This window comes from Lissotriton helveticus, chromosome 4_1 (genome assembly GCF_964261635.1).
Source record: "Lissotriton helveticus chromosome 4_1, aLisHel1.1, whole genome shotgun sequence".
NCBI lineage: Eukaryota > Metazoa > Chordata > Amphibia > Caudata > Salamandridae > Lissotriton > Lissotriton helveticus.
In genome coordinates this window covers 1635052873-1635069922 of record NC_136063.1, presented here as the reverse complement: position 1 = coordinate 1635069922, position 17050 = coordinate 1635052873, and the positions used below count along the sequence as shown (strand labels likewise).

The 17050-nt window shown below is 46.8% G+C and overlaps 1 protein-coding gene across 2 annotated transcripts in view; it reads right to left on the bottom strand.

Moving 5' to 3' along the window:
- Positions 1-1395: 1395 nt before the first annotated feature.
- TRANK1 (tetratricopeptide repeat and ankyrin repeat containing 1) overlaps positions 1396-17050 on the bottom strand; it is a 1265441-nt gene continuing 1249786 nt past the window's right edge. For both annotated transcript variants that reach the window (XM_078688288.1, XM_078688286.1), the window contains one exon: positions 1396-3266. In XM_078688288.1, coding sequence (XP_078544414.1) covers positions 3154-3266 — 113 coding nt within the window. In that variant the 3' untranslated portion in view covers positions 1396-3153. The remainder of the gene's footprint in view (positions 3267-17050) is intronic.

Sequence of the window (17050 nt, the reverse complement as noted above, 5' to 3'; positions counted from 1 at the left end):
AAGACATTCCAAAAAAATTTACACTGTTTACTGATACATAAATTTAGGCAGAAGGGTCAATACCCTTCTTCACCCTGCAGACAAAAGTCAACGCCCGCTGGTTACAAGTAACCAGGTGAGAAATGCTTAAAATTATGAACAGCACTGAGCTCGGCCTTAGTTCAAATCAATGAAAAACTGCAAGCAATCTGCCTTAAGGAAAGACAGCATCGATATGTATTGGACTTGATGACCCCCGATGGAGGGAAGGGTGTGTGCTAAGATCGGTACGGCCTGCTGCACCCTCATTCCAGGGAATTATGCAGATAATGGGACATTGACACTTGCCATCTAAGCACTGCACAACTTACAGAGAGACATGCGTGAGGAGGGAGGTGCCCATGAGCAGGAGAAGTTTTCAAATTGGTTTGCTTGGCTCCCCCAGTGGATGTCCGGTTTGTGCAAATTGTTGCTGCCAGTTTTCATTGCGTTCCTATTTCTGTGGGGATCTGTACAGTTAGGGATTACCTGCTGTAAAAGCGCTGTCCTCAAAATGGGAAAAATGCAAGTAACTAGGAAGGCAGTAATTGTCAAGAACGGTCATAATGAGCAACAGATCCCCAACAAAGTACCCGTTGAAAGGTATGAGTTAGATAGTGTCATTGACAAATCAACTAGGGGGGATAATGTGAACATGAAAAACGTCAATGCTAGTATGAAAAACAATACATTCATGTATGAGAACGAATTGCATCTTTATTACCGAATTCACCCGTTGTGAGCTCCACATCAACCCCAACTTGCAAATACAAAGGCAGGCAGGCTTTGAGACATAGGCCCGAGGTCACTGATTGATAAGTCACAGGTGGGGTGGCACGTAGCCGGCAGACAAATGAACAGGTAACCCTAGATCAATCCCATAGATAGGCACAGCTACACTACAGTGGTCCAGGGAAATTGGCCCCAATAAAGTACACATGACCGGAGGGGTATGTGCACTCCCAAAACACCATCAAGTCAGATGCCACATGAGTCAGGAACACAGAGTCAATCAGGACACAAAGCAAGCAGTGATCACGTGCTCCCCATGCCGAACATCGGGAAATAATTCCCACTGGTCACACTGTGTCCATTTAAGGTCGAGGCCCACCTGTACTTTCCATTAGACAATTCATTAATGACTCCAAAGGCAGCAGCTTACGTTCCTTACCGTACCTGGACCTACGGAAATACTGAATTGTCTATGATGAACTGTATAAAAAGAGGCTGCAGACCAACTGCAAATTGAGACAGTCCTCAGACCCTGTAACTGTTCTCCCGGCCGCTCTGTTTAATTAAACAAAATGATCCTGTTTTGCCGAATGCCTCTTGTTTTTTTCAAGGTTTTCATGTTCAAGCAACACACGTACAATGGCATAATAAACAGGAGGTTTTATTTTCAAAAAATTCCTAACATTTTATATCACATAATCTTGAAGAGTTAACAAATAGACTATTTAATTTAATGTAGAACTTTTTGGTAATTCGAATGTAAAATACATGGATTGATTAAAAGAGTTTAGAGCAAACAGAATTTGAAAACATGACAACATTTCTTGCTTACAAACAAATGCACATTCTATTCAATATGTCTTTTGTTGAAGATTGCATTCACTTACTAAAACAATGTCTTATTTTATTCAATTATATACAAAAAAATCAAAGGTAAGATTTAGATTTTCACACAGACAGGTCATCTCTGCCACATGTTGTGAAAAGTAGAGCCATTCTCACTGTAAACTTCACATCTTTTAGTTTTGGTCAATAAACAAATCCAATTCTCCATTAACAGTCTTCAAAATTGGCAGTGCAGTTGTAAGAATTTAGAACTTTTTATCATCAATCAGGCCAGCCTCTGCTCAGTTATCACCCCAGGGCAAAGCAGATCTGGAGCCTTTCCTGATCCCCAGCTTTCTAGCCTTCTCCAACCGACCAAAATCATCTACTCAGCTTTGCTTCACACTTCCAGCACCCAACTGGAGGTAAGAAGCTTGGGAGGGGAGATAGAGAGGAGGTTAAAAGAGAACTAAAGGAAGACTACAGGAAGGGAAGTTTTATGGATAACCTGGAGAAAAAAAAAAACGGGGTTGGTAGTCTGCAAGGAAAAAAAAGATGTGAAAAAAAAGGTTTAGTAGGTCAGCTTTGTGTGCCCTTCTGAATAAAGGTGCCATGGGCCTAGGTTCAGCCCGCCAATACCTAAGGCCGGCCCTTGAGGTCCCAGCGCATTATCTCACTTGTCTTCTTAGGGCATGCGTTTTCATATTTTCCAAACATAATTGGCTGACCTGAGTCTGTCCGTTCTATTTTAGTTTTAAACGCAATGAATTAGAAATCAATGTTCGATAATCATCACCGATTAAGGTTTAACGTACGAACGGAAAGGTATTGCATAGAAATTTTACGAATGCTTAAGCTCCTATAAAATATTGCTATTTTTTTAAAGAGAATTGGGGCGATAATGAACATTTCAGTTAGCAATTGAAAGAAAGGCAGCTTTCCAGCTGCTAAAACCACCCAACATCACAATGTGGTGCAATACTGCACCACAATTTTGGAAGTGCAATATAAAATCAGAGGCTGCTGTTTCGGCTTGACTTGAAATGGTCTTCTCCCTAACCTATTTCTCTTCTAGCCCACAATGCAACTGATTTTCCTGGTTCTTTATTATCTATAAATCAATGCTGCTTTCCAGCTGGTTGTACAATGTGCAGGAAGCAATCCCGCGTCAACATTTCAAGTTTATCATTCAAGTCCCAAATTCCTCCAAAAATGCATGGGAAGTGGTATGATAGCAAACATGATGTAATTAATGTTGTCACCCTTTTCCTTATTTCTCTTATTCAATATCCACCTTTTCTGCTTCTTTAAATGAACAGTTTACCAAGGATAGGAACAGTCGATAATAAAGGTTTCCCAAACGATAATGCATGAACATTCAATTTCATCTGACCTTTAAAAAAAGTTACATGAAAAAGGTGTAGATATGTGTATGACTAAGACCACTGAATAAAAAAAACTTCTTTAAACATGTGCAACCCTTTTTTAAGAAACAACAAAACCTTGGTATTTACAAGAATTTGAATGTCGGTTGTTATCTTTAAATTAGCATGGTGTAAGCCACATCGATTTTCTGATTTATTGTTTTTTCTTTTTTTTCATTTTCTTTAGTTTCTTTTTACTGTACAACTCTTCAAACGTGAAGTAATGATCCTCAACTTCATGCTCGTAATCGGGCTCCTGTGCCAAACCTGAACAAAAAGAGAAAAATAAATTATTAGGAAACGTCCGAACTGTGTTTCACAAGCAAGTGTCGATGATCACTGAAATAAATGTGAAACATTACTGAAGCCTGTACATATTCTATAAAGTTTGACGTGTTCTGAACATACGGCTATGAAGTAGTTGGAGTTGGAATTACAAGATTGTTTTTCTCAGACATTAAACATTTGCCTAGGGACATGGGTTGTCTGAACACCGATCTCAACAGAACATCGACAACAGACAAAAACCCTTATCCCAAGAACACTCCTGGGGTGTTTGCTTTACACTTCTTGTTCCGAATGGAAATGTCTGTGTTTATAAAACACTGTTTGGGCTGAGACACTTAGTTTAAGGGAAATTACAAGTTTTTCCCCAATATACTTCAATTTGAGACGTAGGGTCAACCGACGTCTGGGTTTGCAGGTGCTCATACAAAATGTAAACTTTCATTTTTACACTACTATACCGAAAACATTTCTGGCCGGATTGGTACCTAACGTTGAATGAATATCATGGTCGTCCGCAGAATTTTTTTCAGGAGGGGGGATGGGGGCAAAACGTTAACGTCATCACCATCCTCCAACATGATGTGTGCCAGGTGGGGCACAAGAAACACTGGGGACACAGGAGGTGCCATGGGGGCCAGGAAGCAGGCCGCATAGGATCTCATACACCATAGGGTTGTTGTGCCACAGCCATCTCTTTCTTTTGTGGCACCCCTAAATCCATACCGGCCCTGATCCCTAAAATTACCCCCTAGTACCCCAAGACCCATCTTGAACCCTAAAATGAACCCCCTGGCACCCCAAAACCCATACCCACCCTGACCCCTAAAATTGTCTCCCTGCCACCCCAAAACCCATATCGGCCCTGAACCCTAAAATCCCCCCTTTGCACCCCAAAACCCATACCCGCCCTGAACCCTAAAATTATCCCCCTGGCACCCCAATCCATAACCCACCTTAAAGCCCACACCTAACCAGAACCCTAAAGTTACCCCCTTGCACCCCAAAAGCTGAACACTACATTCTTATTCTGTATCCCTACTGAGCATGGAGACGGCGCATCTGCTGGTCCGGATCAGCTCGCCCTCGTCCGGTTCTGCTCGCCCTTTTCTGGAGCTGTTCTGCCTGCCCTGTCCCTCTTCCGGACCCACTGAGCCTGCCTCCGTGCACACTGCCTAGACCTACTCTGTCTGGCCTGGTTCTTTCTCCTTTGGACCCACCGCCTTCATTGGCGGAGTTAGGACACAGGTCTCACTTCTCTGAAGCTGCTCCCCCCCCAGCCTCCCTCCACTTGCTCTCTCATCTTCCTTCCTCCCTACTTCTCGGTCTCTCTTTCCCCACTGCTTCTATCTCTCTTTCTCCCCCCCTCTCTTGGTTCACTCTCACCCCCGACCGTATCAGTCTCCCCGACCCCACCAAGTCTTCCACTGTTACCCCTTTCTCTTCCTCCTCCTCATGTTGGTGATAGGGAGCCAGGGTTCCTCTCTGAAAATGCGAGCTGGAGGTGATGTTAAGTGCGAAAGCACCAAGTTGTGAACCGGGAGAAGAGGCGTGGGAGGGGGTGGGTGGTAGGTAGATGGTCAAAGGGGGCACTGAGAGGTGAGAAGGGGCGGGGAGCAGCCTGGGACAAAAACACCAGAGCAAGAGGCAGACGCTCCGTGGGAAGGCTGGTGTTGAAAATGAATAAACGCACACTTCTTAGCACAACAAAGCAGCCAAAGGGTGCCTTTCACTAGAGCCAAGAACCTAACCCATCGTGAACAAACAGCAGCCACCGGAGATACCAGCGGTGTCATGAAAGCAACAAAGGACAGAGACAGACAACTGCCGCCGAAAGTACAAATTACACTTTTAACAAAAGGCAATTCCTGATGCAAGCACCACACGCCAGAACACTATTAATATATAAATCTCCCATCAATGCACAACTGAGAGTGAATAAAAAGACGAGGAGCAACCTTAAGGCAATGACTGACAGACACTATGCATGGGCGTCCGCAGGGGGGGCAAGGAGGGGCGCTCCAGGGGGGACAAGCGCTCCTCCTTGCCCCCCACCCTGCGGACGCCCATGATGAAGATACTGCCCAGATCACTACAGATATTTTTTTTTAGTTTGAACTAAATGTGTTGAGCAGTTTAGGCTATCTTAATCAATAGAATTTCAAATCCAGAAAAATCCAGCATATGTACCAAGCTGTTTGTGCCTCGGCTTGAGCATCTCCTGAATAAGTCGGTGGAGGATCGCAAGCTGCTTACTCCTCTGCGGCCTGCTCTGAGGGGGTCGAGGATTTGGGTATAGGCGTGCTTTTGGGAATCCCCCCTCTGCCGGGAGGGGTATCTCCCAGCCACTTTGGGGGAGGGGTGGTGGCCGTGGCACCCCCTTTTCTGCCAAATCCGGCATCAGCCTGCAGGTGCCGCCCTTGCAGATGCCTCTCCCAAGTCCTGACTATCTCAAGGTGGGAGGACGGATTGGTCAGTTTTCTTCCACTTGGGCTCACAACGTCACTGATTCCTGGGTTCTTCGTCTGGTGGTCGAAGGCTATTCTATCGGCTTCTCTTCTCGTCCTCCAGATCTTTTTATCCCACTCCTCGGAATCCTTTGAAGCTGCTGGGGCTGCAGTGGGGGTTCCTGGATCTTCTCCGGAAAGGTGCCATCATTCCTGTCCCGAGGCGTGTAGGGTCAGGGTTGCTATTCTCTAATGTTCCTGGTGGGGAAGCCATCGGGGGATTTCCGCCCTATCCTGGATCTCAAAACCATGAACAGCTATGTGCCTTATCAGAGGTTCAAGATGGTGAGTTTGCAGCGGATCCTGCCCCTGGTTTACTCCGGGGCTTTTCTGTCCTCCTTGAACCTTTTGGATGCTTATTTCCATATTCCTATGCATCCTCTCTCCCAGCGAGTTTTGCGGTTCTTTGCCCTGGGTCACTACATCCAGTTTTGTGTCCTCCTCTTTGGGTTGGCCTCTGCCTTACAGGTGTTTACTAAGATTCTGGCTCCCCTAGTGGGTCTGTTGCATGCTCAAGTGGTGCTTTTGTTTCCCTACATTGACTACAGGTTAATTTCTTCCTCGTCTTTCCTTAAGGCCCTGGAGGATGTGAAGTTGGTGCGGCTTTGCCTGGAGTATCATGGGTTCCTTGTGAATCTCAGCAAGTCCCACGTCATCCCGTCTCAGGAGCTCCAGTTCATCGGCGCTCTCTTTAATACCAGGTTGGGGATGGTGTTTCTTCCTCTGGATCCCCAACTCCGGCTCTGGTCTCGTCTGGAGTCCCTCCTGTCTGCCTCCGCGGCCTCCGCACGGAATTGGTTGCGGGTTCAGGGGGACATGTCTGCTTCTCTCTTCCTGGTTCTTTGGGCTGGCAGACACCTCGACCATCTGGTGTATCACCCTCTGGCTCACTGGGATCCGGGGTCCCAGGACTACGATGCCTCTGTTCCAGTGACTCCCGCTACCTCTCTCCTGCTGAAGTGGTGGCTGGTTCCGGACAACTTGGCAAGGGGGGTGCCCCTGGACACTCCCCTTCCCTGTACCCTGACGACCAATGCCAGCCCTTGGGGTTCTTTCTGTTCATGGTCCTTGGTCCCCTACTGAGAGCTGGATGTCCTTCAATTGGAAAGAATTGGCTGCTGCGTTCAAGGCACTGCTGCGCTTTGTCTCTCACTTGAGGAACATGTGGCTTTAGGTCCGGACGGACAATCAGGTGGCCGTGCCTACTTGAATCATTTGGGGGGCACTCGCTCTCCTCTTCTGGCCGATCAGATTGGGTCATGGGCAGAGGCCAATCTGCTGGGTCTGATGGCTCTATTGGGGAGGGAGAACGGGCGTGCGAATCAGTTGAGTCGCCTTCTTCGGTTTCTCTGTCTCTGTCTCCTCTGGTCTTTCGGATGCTGTCAGGGAGGTTCGGACGGCCGTGGTTGGGTCTCTTTGCGTCTCCTCAGGATGCTCTTCTGCCTCAGTTTTGTGTCCTTCTTCCTTGCGAGGAGGCGTGGCGGGTGGATGCCCTGAGCTTTCCTTGGCCTCAGGGTCTTCTCTATGCTTTCCCTCCCTTTCCCCTTTTTGGCAGGGTTTTGGCCAAGATCAGGTCAGAGAGGGTGGTGGTGCTGTTGGTGGTCCCCTAATGGTCTTGCCAGCTCTGGTATCCCCTCCTTCTTCGTTTGGCGGTTGCTCCTCGTGGAGGTTTCCTCTGTCTACTTCTCCACTCTGCTTTGCTCACCTGTCTCGCCAGGCTCTCAGCCAGTTGGTGTTGGGGGTTTGGAAGTTCAAAGGCTAAGGCTAGTGTCTTTGGTTTGTTCCTCTGCGGTGGCCTTGTCTATTCAGAGTTCTCGGAAGAACAGCCCCCTTAAGGTCTACGAGTGTCACTGGAAGAATTTCTCTGCTTGGTGTTCTTCGCGGGGGTTTCTCCCGGATTCCCTGAGGGGGGGGGGGGGAAAGTATGTGTCTGTGCTTGAGTACCTCCGGGAAGGCTTTTTGCTTGGGCTGTCGGTCTCTACTCTCCGCAGCCAGTGGTCCGCCATTAAGGCTATCTGGCGGGCCTCTCTCGTCTCCTTTGAGTCCTTGGCTTCTCGCCTTCTGCACAGTTTCTTTCTTCGCTGGCCTGTCGTCGTTTCTCTTGTTCCCCCGTGGGATCTTCCTTTGGTTCTTCATGCTTTGCAGCTTTCTCCGTTTGAGCCTCTGCCTTCTGTGTCGCTAGAGTTTCTCACACAGAAGTTTGGTTTTCTGGTGGCCATTACCTCTGCACTGTTTGGGGGAGCTTGGCGCTATGCTTTGCCATCATCCCTTCTTACATTTCTTCCCTGACAAGGTGGTCCTTCGTCCTGACCCGGCTTTTCTTCCCAAGGTGTCCTCCGATTTTCATTTGTCCCAGGATATTGTTCTTCCTGCCTTTTATCCTGCCCCCTCTACAGAGGAGGAGATCCGGCTACATTCCCTTGATTTGACCAGGGCTCTGGTGATCTACCTGGAGCATACGGCCTCCATTCAGCAGGTGGGTTTTTTGTTTGTCACCTTAGGGGTTGCCCGGCAAGGTCATTGCCCTAGTATGGCCACTTTTTCCTGTTGGATACGGTCCGCTGTCTCCTTGGCCTACCGGCATTCGGGGGTCTCTCTTCCCCCGCTCATTCAGGGTCGTTCCACCCGGGATATGTCTTTCTTCTGGGCTTCTTTTAAGGGGGTCTCCTTGAAGGATGTGCTGCAGCGACTTGGTCCTCCCCTCACACGTTCATCTCCCATTATAGGTTGCAGATGGGAGAGGTCTTTTCTGGGGATTTTGGTTCCTCTGTCCTTGCGGCTGTCCACTGATAGTGTGTTATTGTCTACATTAAAATTTTCTTTGCCGTCTTTGGTGTCTGTTTCTTTGTTCATCCGGCGCTTGGGTATACGCTCCTTTGTGACTGTGACGAGGAAGACGGCGAAAGATGGTAATGACTCGGTTACTTACCGGTAATCTTCATTACTACGAGACATAGTCTTCCTCATCACAGTCAAAGTTCCCTCCCACTCGCCTTTGGTGGTGGTGAGACGAACAAACTGTTTTCTTTCCTTGGTTTCTGCTTGTGTATTTCAGGATGTTTCCTGTGTTGGTCCCACCCTTATAGGCCAGGTGGCAGGTACTTCCTGACAGGCCACCATATTGGGTGAGGACCTTTTTGTTTATGGGTGAATGCTGTGCATGAAACACGGGATGCTCCTTTGTGACTGTGACGGGGAAGACTATGACTCGGAGTAATGAAGATTACCTGTAAGTGAGCGAGTCAGTTATGGTTAGGTCACCACTGGAACCATAAAGCACCGTTGGTCAAACTACAATGGAAACAACAATTCGCAAAGAGATGGCTGCCCTTTTTAAACTCATGCAATAGACATTAAACGTGTATATGAAAAATAAAATTGCTACCATCTGAAGGCGGCATGCAAATGCTTGCACAAAAATATAGCTGAAATAAAAGTGGAGAAGGCCTACCAGCCCTGCCACTGAAATAAAATTAATTCCCATGCACACATGAAAGAGGAAATTGTCATTACTCAAAGCGAATAGAGCCAATGGCTGAAGAGGGTTTACCTATTGCCCCATGATGTGGTGGAAGGCAGTGAAGTGTTTGACACTTGAACAGACCAATGGATGAAGAAGGATAACCAAAAGCCCTTCTATGTGTTTTTATTATGCTATTTTTCAAAAACCTGAGACTGGTGAGAAAGCTAAAACTTTCCCTTGGCTAGACCAATGTATGAAAAGGTCTCACTGAAAGCCTCCCGTTTACGGATACAAGTAATTTGTAAAGATTTCTTTAGGGAAAAACAAAATGCCTTAGCCAATGCCAGACCTAAGCAAGATGCTATTTTACTGTGCCTAGTTGATTTCCCAAGCAGTGTTTAGTGCTTGATTAACAAATGTTTGCCACATTTTTGAGAAACATTAAATTAACCTCTAATAAGAAGTTTGAAAATGAAGCAAGGGAGGAGGAGCTACGCTAGCAACCAAGATGGCCGCGTAAGCTCCCGGCTCCGTCGACCTCCGCCAGCAGCTCGTATATCCTGCTATTCATCCTGAATTCGCACCAGACTCCCGGGTTCATGAATATTTCTGCTTCCAAAGGTGTAATCCCGAGGTTTTTATCTTATCGGATGCCGAAGATATGCCGTGTTCCCATTCGCGGCCTAACATCGTGTGGAAGCCGGGGCCTCGATTTCTAGCTCATCCGGGTTGGAGTTGATCAACAACGGCCGCTGGACCTGGACCGAGCCCGGTCCCCCCAAGTGCCCTCGTAACCTGTTTGTTTTCGGATGGTGGCATCGTGAACGGTTTACACCGTGAACACATCAGCGTATCGCGCCGTCTGCCGTGTCCGGGGGTCCGACGCCCGGAGACCCTGTTGGCTCCCCGGTGTTGATGGGCCGGGGCCCTCGCTGCCGGCGACGGTGTCGATCTTCCACGACGGAGAGCGCCCACTGTGATCCCTGGATCTGCGTGACCTGCTGCCCCGGAGAAGCCGGCCTCCGGGGTACGAATCCAGCTCTGCCTCTTCGTGAGAGGAGATGGGGCGGATGGAAGGTACGCCATCGCTGCAGGCTGTGATGGCCGCCATTGAGGTGCTCCATTCACAATTCACCGCTGTATTCCGGACACTGAGCGTGCAAGTGGACGGTATCTTGGGACCGGTCTATGACTCTCCGTTAAACTCTCATCTATCTGTGGTACCAGCGGTGCAATGTACGCCTGAGATCGAGGTCCCCGGGCATAACCCGGATTTACGGTGCTTTATCGACCCCCAACTCACAGCCAGCGAGCCAGTGTTTGTCGCCAGCGATCCCTGCTCGATCCTGCTGCCGCCTCCTTCAGATATGGACAGGCTTCTGTGCCGCTACATGTTCCTCGGTGACTGTTGGAAAGACTTGATATCTCTGGACACTTTCCTTCGCTCGTTTTGTGGAAATCGTGAACATCTTTCCGTCTGCCTATCCTGCAACACCAACGTGAACTTTGACGGTTGTTTTGCATTTTCAATTGAGATGGTGGTTCGAGTGGCAAAGACTCTTATGAAGTACCGTACGGGCCGGGGTTGAACTTGAGGGCTTGGGTTCGATAAAATAGCTTGACTCAATGCCGGGATTGTACCTATAACGTGACGGGAGTTGGGTGGTGTTTTGCTACACTCCCCCGATTGGTTTGTAAATTTGCTATGTGTTGGTTTGACTATATCTCGGGGTGATCGCTTCTGGCGGGGGATACGGGAGACCGGGGGTGTGTTTGCCTTTTACGATTCTCCTCCTCCATCTTTTCCCTTCCTTGGGGTTAGTTTAGTGGGCGATAGGCACGCTGCTAGTGGGGTTAGGTCGTAGCCATCTGCAGGGGTGCAGGGTGGGGTTTTTTTTTTTCCTTTATTTTGTTCTATGACCTTTCTATGTCCCTTTTCCCGTCTTCACAAGAGATGTGGCATATTCTCCTGATCGTTTAATCCTCATATCCGGGTGTCGAGTGTTCGATTCTCATATTCTGTATTCTGGGTGGGCGGGATCCGATGATGTTTGCTTAAGGCAATCTGTACCGTATTGTTTTATCTCAGCTCTAATTTGATATTGATGTCTCTCAGATGACTATAACTGTTGTGTATTCTCCTATTTGATCAACCCGTTCATTGTTATGATATGTTCCATCGAACGATGCCCGATATGTATATTTCTACTCTTGTGTTATAATTAATAAAAATATAAAAAAAAAAAAAGAAAATGAAGCAAGGGATAAAACATACTTGTAGAGAATAGACATACGGGTGGGTCTGCAGCTGTACTTTGCTCCAACTGTGTTAGTGACCAGCTTTGAGTGGATAAATAATGGCATTCTGCGTGCCCTTTCTGTCCTAAAACTGTCAATCATGGTGAGTTTATTAAGGTTAAGGCATGGTGTCCTTGATCATAAGATCTTCTGCAAAAAGATCCTCTACAAAGGTTGAACTATTGATATATTTTGACAAATGTGAGATTTTTTAACGCTCTACAACAATTTAAGAAGAAAACTCTGCACGGTACCAATTTAGAAATTTAACAGAGCAAATGCAGGAGAATAAAGAAATAACACTTTGCAAAGTACACCCTTCGTTTTCTAAAGGGCTGTGTCAGGAGGAGAGTACTTTAGGCACAGTCCTAATAATCTGCTGCAAAAGACAATACATCCCAGTGCTCAGCTTTTTAGCTCGGAACGCGAAGAACCCCAAAATCAACGTTGTGGGCATGCCTCAGATGTAACCGGCAAATCTGGCGCACTTAGCCACCACCATATTTAATTCTGAAATGGTAGTCGGTGCACAATCTGGTGTTTTTGCCTGCGTTTCGTTCATCTCTGAACTTTCTCAATGGTAAGCCTTGGCAGCAGGAACCAATTACAAACCACAAGGAACAATTGCAATTTAAACGATTTCGGCCCTCTGGTGGACATCCTTGTGAATGTATTGCTGTTGTATGTTGGGATTCGTAGTTTGGTAATTTAGTCAAAGTGAAAACCCTCCAGTAGGTTCTGCCAATGTTTTTTGCTGTATGTGGGGACAGATTCCAGTTCTCGTTCAGTATGGCTCCATGTGCAGTCCTATTATCGAGGCTGCAGGGATATATATATATCCTCCAAAATGGTTGCATTGACACAGGGGAGGAGATGTTTGAGGTTGAGCCTTGGGACAGAGTTTACACCTTCAGTTAGTCTGCCGGAACATTGCCCAAGTATATTCCCTAGCATTATTTCGCTTTTCACCATTAGGACGTTTAGATTCAGTAACACCCTGTATGCCTTAATGAAATTCTGCACATAAAAATGTTCATAGACAGTTGGACTGCAAGGACTTAACTGGAAAGTACTACTCTGTTGGTACATCCTTCAACTACTACATTCTTGGCCGTCTCAGAAAAACCACATCATCTCTGAATGCCATAAATCTGAAGATACAGCAGTTCGTGCGAAAAGAAGGGACACATATGGGTGAACACAGTGGCATATTTAAGGCAATAAGCTAGAATCATACATAATGAAAGCACATTTAACATTGCTTGCTGTAATTAGATGTATGGATTGTATTGAACATTTTCGTTTTGCAAACTGAATGATTGACTGTGATATTTATTCCTCAAGTATGTGGAAAGGGCATTGGTTATGGCTTGAGTACGTGTAATACCAGCTTTTATTGATAATTCTGTGAAGGATGTCATCCTACATCTGATCTGTGTTGATTTTTTTAGTACAAATTCATGTTTCTGGTAGCCGGTCCTTCTACGTGAAATACCAGCAAATGGATAGAAGGAGGGACGGCGAACTGCCTGGTAGTCCTTGGTGTATGGAGACATATGGGGACGAACACTGACCCCTCCCTTCCCCCTGGAGATCTCTGGAGCAGGTCAAACCTACTCAAAGTCAAAGAGCCAGGCATGGTATCAGCAAATAAGTTTGTAGCCAAGTAATAACCTGCAAGAAGAGGAGCATGGGCTGACGGGGGAACAATTCATACTAGGGACCACGAGAAAGGCAGGACCAAGCCAAGAGTAGTTACCACACCTTGATCAGGGAGGAAATGCCTGCTGTTCCACAAAGAAACTCTCTATTGGACTGGGTATACTTGCAGAGGCATGAGTCTGGAGTTTGGAGTTTGTCAGACACAGGCTCATCAACCGCTGGGTACCGGACTATTACTCAAGAGGAGAGGACAGGGTAGACCCCTCAGGTTGGTATGGACAACTACTCCTGAGCATTGTTGGGGCTCTTGAACTCATGGGATTCTGAGAAACAGGTGCCTCTTGGAGAAAGGGGGAGTTATTGGCGGTCATGAAACCACCCTCAGCGTTGCAGAGGCTGCATCAATAATATGGTAGGCCGGCTGGTTGGCCACTAGATGGGAAGAAGTGCCAGAAAGGTGTCCTTGAAGGCTTCACAGCAGGGACACTGAGGGGCAAAGGAAGATCTGAAAAAGGGGGACAGATGCAGCCCGGGCACTGCCAGAGAATGACACAAATGCCAGGAGCAAGGGAAGCCTAGAAGCCGTGACGCGTAACCCCAGAGAGCCTTTGCTTCCACAGCACGTACTGGAACTGAGCCAAAACGTACTGTCAAAGATGATTTAAGGTGAAGCCCCACCAGCTTAAGACTGGGGAGGAATGATTTACAAATGGACAAAATGATTTATGGCTGATGCCACTTTGTGATTGTGTGCATATTAATGATTGATTACTATTGCAATGATTTATGACCGATCATGTGAATTATGACGTACTGCAGCCACTTTTACACCACTTCAGGGCCTGAAAGTATGATGGTTGGTAGTGAAGCTGTGGCCTTAAGGCCTGTGGGTACCAGGTCGCCCATCTGTGGGAACGGAGTGGGGAGGCGGGGGGAGTTGTCGGTGTTGCTGCTTTAAAGAGCATGCTCAGAGGAGCTTTTGCTGTAAAAATGTACAGAGGTTATGGAGTCTATTTGTTCCTGTTTGTGAGTCGTAAAACCAGACATGGCAAAGGCTATATCTATATATATAAAAACGAATGTATGTCTGTCTGTTTGTCCTTTATGTATTACTACAACATTCATTCGATCGCCATGAAACTTTGGGAAGTTGTTGAGTACACTCCCGCGAAGGTTTCTGGCATAACATTTTTTTAAATATAGCCTCCCAGGGCCCTCATAATCTTTCGAATACTAATGTACGCACCAGACGGAAAAACAACAAATTGTGTATCCACAAGCACTCGGATAAATAAATAGAATTAAAACGACACTTTGAAATGTTTTCCATATTCAAATTAATAAGTTTCAATAAATATGACACATTGTAAATTGAATGTTATAACGAGTTTCCTTGAATTTCCTTTTTTCGGAGATCGCAGCAACGTGCGACGGGTAAGCTAGTTGTTCAATAAAGCAAGAACCAAGGAGATATTGAGGAATGCATATGCACAGAGGATTTATTACCAACTGGAGTTCTTGTGGGGAGAGACACTAAAGACGAGTACATGAGCAGAACAGGATCTGTGCCCTCAAATGGACCCTCCTTGTCCAGCTGGACTTGCACAGAATCACATTTTTTAACGGGAAAGAAAAGTAATGGCAGATCCATTGTATCAGTATGAATCAAAATCAGAACAGACTCCTGTCAGGCAACCTTCTTTGCCTCCCGGAGTGACATAAAAACTGGTAAATGGCATCACTCAGACAGAGGGAAACCAAGGGCTGAACAGGGCTGACACACTGCCCCAGGCTGCAGTGGACAAAAGTAAAATACCAATGACACCTGAACAGACTAATCAATGACGATGGCTAGCTGAAAGCCTCTTTATATATGTAACTATTCTACTTAACTATATGTATTTTATTAAAATATATTTTTTGGAAAAAAAAGAAAGGTTTCGGCTAATGCCAGAACTAAAAAGACTGACAGCTGATTCACAAAGGGCCTCTGCACTCGTGGCGAAGGCCCCGTAGTCGTATGCATGCTCCTTAAACCAGGGGGAGAAGCAGAAACACCAGCAAAATATAGGCCTCTCACCATGATAAATTTTGATGTGAAGGTGCTTAGTAAGTCTCTGGCCCACCGATCATCACCTAATATGTCGCAACTGGTCCATGTGGATCAATGTGGCTTCATACCAGGGAAATGTACTGGCATGAAATTTAGGCACCTATCACATGTCCTGCATGAGGCCAGACATCGAAATAAGGAGCAAGCGCTGCTGACAATTGACCTGGAAAAGGTGTTTGACACAGGTCAACAGGTACTACAGATCACATGTTTTGGTTCTCGGTTCTGCAGATGGGTTCAGCTCCTGCACACGGAACAGAGAACAAGAGTGCGGGTGGGGCATTACCGCTCGGAAGAGTGGATGCTGGGTCAGGGAATGCGGCAGGGATGCCTACTGTCCCCGTTCTTGTTTGCACTCACAATAGAGCCGCTGCCTATATGGGCACCCAATGAAATGCGGGACTGGGGCATACAAATTGGCGGGTGCGGCATGTCATTTCACTATATACTGATGACGTCCTGCTTTATCTTTCCTCACCGATGGTCGCTTTGCTGTGGCTACTGCAGCTGCTCGATGACTTTGGCAACTTATCGGGTCTTCGCCTAAATCGCAACATTTCCATGGTATTCCCACTCCCCTCACTGGTGGGTGCACCAGAAGCCCAAATGCCGGCTTTGGGCCTGCTTTGTGAACTGGAGCACTTCAGATACCTAGGGATCCAAGTTGCTCATACCAGATCGCTGCAACACCGCCTGAACGACAACAGGGTCTTGGAGGCCTTGAGGTCATTTGTGGCCTTCTGGAACACATTGCCGTACTCTAACAAGCAGGATGGCAATAGCTAAAATGTTACTGCTCCCAAGATGCTTATATGTGTTGCAGTATTCTCTTTGCTCACTCCCAGCTAAGGTCTTTAAGCAGCTGACTCCCCTTATCTCACTCCTATGGGCGGGCTGACGCAGTGGGGTGGCCCTGACGACACGGACTAAAAGGTTTGGGGATGGGGGACTGGAAGTCCAGTGTCTTGACTTGTTTTTTTATGCTGCACACCTTCAACAGCTACCAGATGGCTAGACCTGGGTGACAGCTGGGAGAAGCGGCTACTGTCGGGTAGAGCTGCAGCAGAACATTTACCAGAGTTATTGATGGAGGGCGCAGGGACCTCCAAGTAGCTTTCGTACATAGTCCGCCACACTGCTCTCATCTGGCAGCGATTCGTGGAGAATGTTCTAAAATGGGCCCCATTTCACTGGGAACTTAGGGTATGGATACTAAAACCGATTAGTCAAATGGCGGATAACATGTCCTTTCAGGTGTGGCAGGAGGGCTGATGTGCCCAGCTTGGGGACTTATACCTTGGAGAGTCTCATTTGACTTTAGAGCAGTGGTGCAATCTTGGTTTTATTATTCCTAAAGTCCACAACCTTGTCCTGGTAGCGAGTCTCCCCAAAGCCTAGCTGGCACCAACATGCTTTGTCAAAGAGGCTATAAAAGATAAAAACGTGGCATTCCTATTTTGTGAAACCTCTACTGGGTTCACAGTCAAATTTAGAATAAACTTTAAAATGGTGCGCCACACATACCAAGCGATGTATCTCGGTCTCTACATCTCACATTAGAAACAAATCTCAGTCTAGAAGAGGACAAGGAAGCCCTAGAGGAAATCAAGCCTCCAACTGGTAATACCCAAGATCAAAAGAATCAAAAATGTAAGACCAAGCCATCTCTTGACAAACTCCCACAATCCTGAATAACTACTGAGAGTAACACAGACTCAAGTCA